The sequence below is a fragment of the Trametes versicolor genome (genome assembly GCF_000271585.1).
Source record: "Trametes versicolor FP-101664 SS1 unplaced genomic scaffold TRAVEscaffold_226, whole genome shotgun sequence".
NCBI classification, from domain to species: Eukaryota; Fungi; Basidiomycota; class Agaricomycetes; order Polyporales; family Polyporaceae; genus Trametes; species Trametes versicolor.
In genome coordinates, this window is record NW_007360546.1 from 1 (window position 1) to 1977 (window position 1977).

At 58.8% G+C, this 1977-nt stretch overlaps 1 protein-coding gene across 1 annotated transcript; it reads left to right on the top strand.

The window, feature by feature from the left end:
* Positions 1–709: 709 nt before the first annotated feature.
* TRAVEDRAFT_54838 (uncharacterized protein) lies at positions 710–1158 on the top strand (the record flags this gene model as incomplete). Its single annotated transcript, XM_008047768.1, has 2 exons — positions 710–812; positions 872–1158. The coding sequence occupies 2 exons, from the start codon at positions 710–712 to the stop codon at positions 1156–1158; spliced, it is 390 nt and encodes a 129-aa protein (XP_008045959.1).
* Positions 1159–1977: the final 819 nt, after the last annotated feature.

The window sequence follows — 1977 nt, forward strand, 5'->3', positions numbered from 1 at the left end:
CAGATACTCGCGAAGTACGCTTGCGCAACAGGAACGCACTTGAACCTCGAGAGGAGTAGTGGGATCTACCGTGAACACGACCGGGCCTCGGGAGGAGCTATGTGCACAGATGAGCCATCGTACTTTCTGTGTAGAGATCCATAACAAGGGATCGTCGTAGACCGCCACTCACCCGTTGTACAGACGGCCAATTCCTTGACCAGTTGATCGACCAATTCGAGCATTATACTGAAAGTGAGCGTCAAACGTCAAGGGCCCCGGGGATAGGTACCGAGCATTGAGGCAGCACGACCATCCGGATACAGCGTGAATGAATGTGGGCGGTGCACGCTTGAGAGCTCCTATTCGAAACAGACACGATCAGCCTGGGCCCGATGGAAAGAAGCAGCCGAAATTGCTCACCGCAATGGGAGGCGACCACGGCGCCGGGCTAGCTGCGCATCCCAGACCCCTTCTGGTATATTCGAGACGTGCGCAAGATGCGTAGCCGAGGACGAACACCGTAAGACGAATATTCCGATTTGGCGTAGCGATCGGCGTCTGGCTACCGTCACATTCGTCTGCTATCAGTATCCTGATCGCGCGTCGAGTTCCCGTGTTTCCGCTATCGCTTCCCCAGTCAGCTTCGTCTTGTTCGCGAGCGTGAAACGCAGAGCACCTACCGCGCATTCTCTCACTTCGCCGCATACCTCTGTCGTCTTCCTCCACAATGGCTGTCTTCCGTGCCCAAGGCGACCCGCTCCGCGTAGACGATGCTCAGCAAGACATCAAGATGCGAGGAGAGCTCAGGGGCCTGATGGACGGCGGACTCGGTGAGTATCGTAGATTTTTCCGTGAGCGAGCCTGGACTGACCGCACCCGGCCTCGTCAGCGAACGTCTCCAGCGTCGCAGGCGCGCAGATGGCGTACACCGCCAAACGGTACTGCACCACGATCGTCCTGCAGTACCGCATCAAACTCGTCGGCTGGCCCGACGACATCGTCTTCGATGATCTCAGCCGCATCGCGGGGGGGGAACGCATCTCGCGCCTCCTCGCGCTCTGGAAGAGCGGCTCCATGCACTTCGTCCCGCTTACAGACCCCGCCGAGCTCGACGCGGCCAAGAAGGACCCCCTCTTGGTCGCCCCTGCTCGTCTCCACCGCGGCGTCGCGCTGTAGCGCCACCGTAGCGACCTAGGTAAAAGACGTCGCCGCCCGAAGTCAAATCTGAACTACTTACCGTTGAGGCACTCCCGGGACGGACTGCCGAAGTCGGCCGAGACGTTGATGGAGGAGGCGGAGACTATGGCGGTTGTGGAGGCTGGGATCACCGAGTGGACTGACATGCAGCGCGTGCTGCTCAAGCTCGCACGTCTTCCGCTGGTGCTGAGTACGCCGTGGTCAATATCTTAGAGCGCATATGGAACACTAGTACGAATCATGATAGTTTTCTCTCATTTCGACCGCGCCGCGACGATGTGGGGGGTGAGCGGACGCCATCGGTGGTGGAGGTGACAAGGAGAGACGAACGAATTGGCCGAGCACGCGTCTCGCCTACGCGGGCGCTTGATTCTTGCGATCCTCATTTCTCGTCTCCGGCGCTCCTTGCCCTCTTCCACCATGACCCCGACTGCGCGCAAATTGGTTCCTGGCTGCCAAGATCCTCCGAATCGGTCACATTTTTGACCAACACCCCAACACATGTAGACAGGCTGTACTGAGGGTATTTTCGCTAATTACGGATTCGTTGCGCTCTCAGGGCGAGCGTACATGGTCGGCCCGGCCGACCGAGGCTCGCCCGCGCTAGCGCTTACTTCGTGGAACCCGCGTTTCTCATCATCCTCCTCCTCCGCGTTCGCCTCGCTCTCTCCACCACGACGCGACATCACCGACCGCACCAAGAATTCGTTGCCATGTCCGCGTACTACGCCGCAGTGCCTCGATATATTGATGGATATTTTAGCGGTTGCGGATGGTGTCTTCTTTTGGTACTCCTGC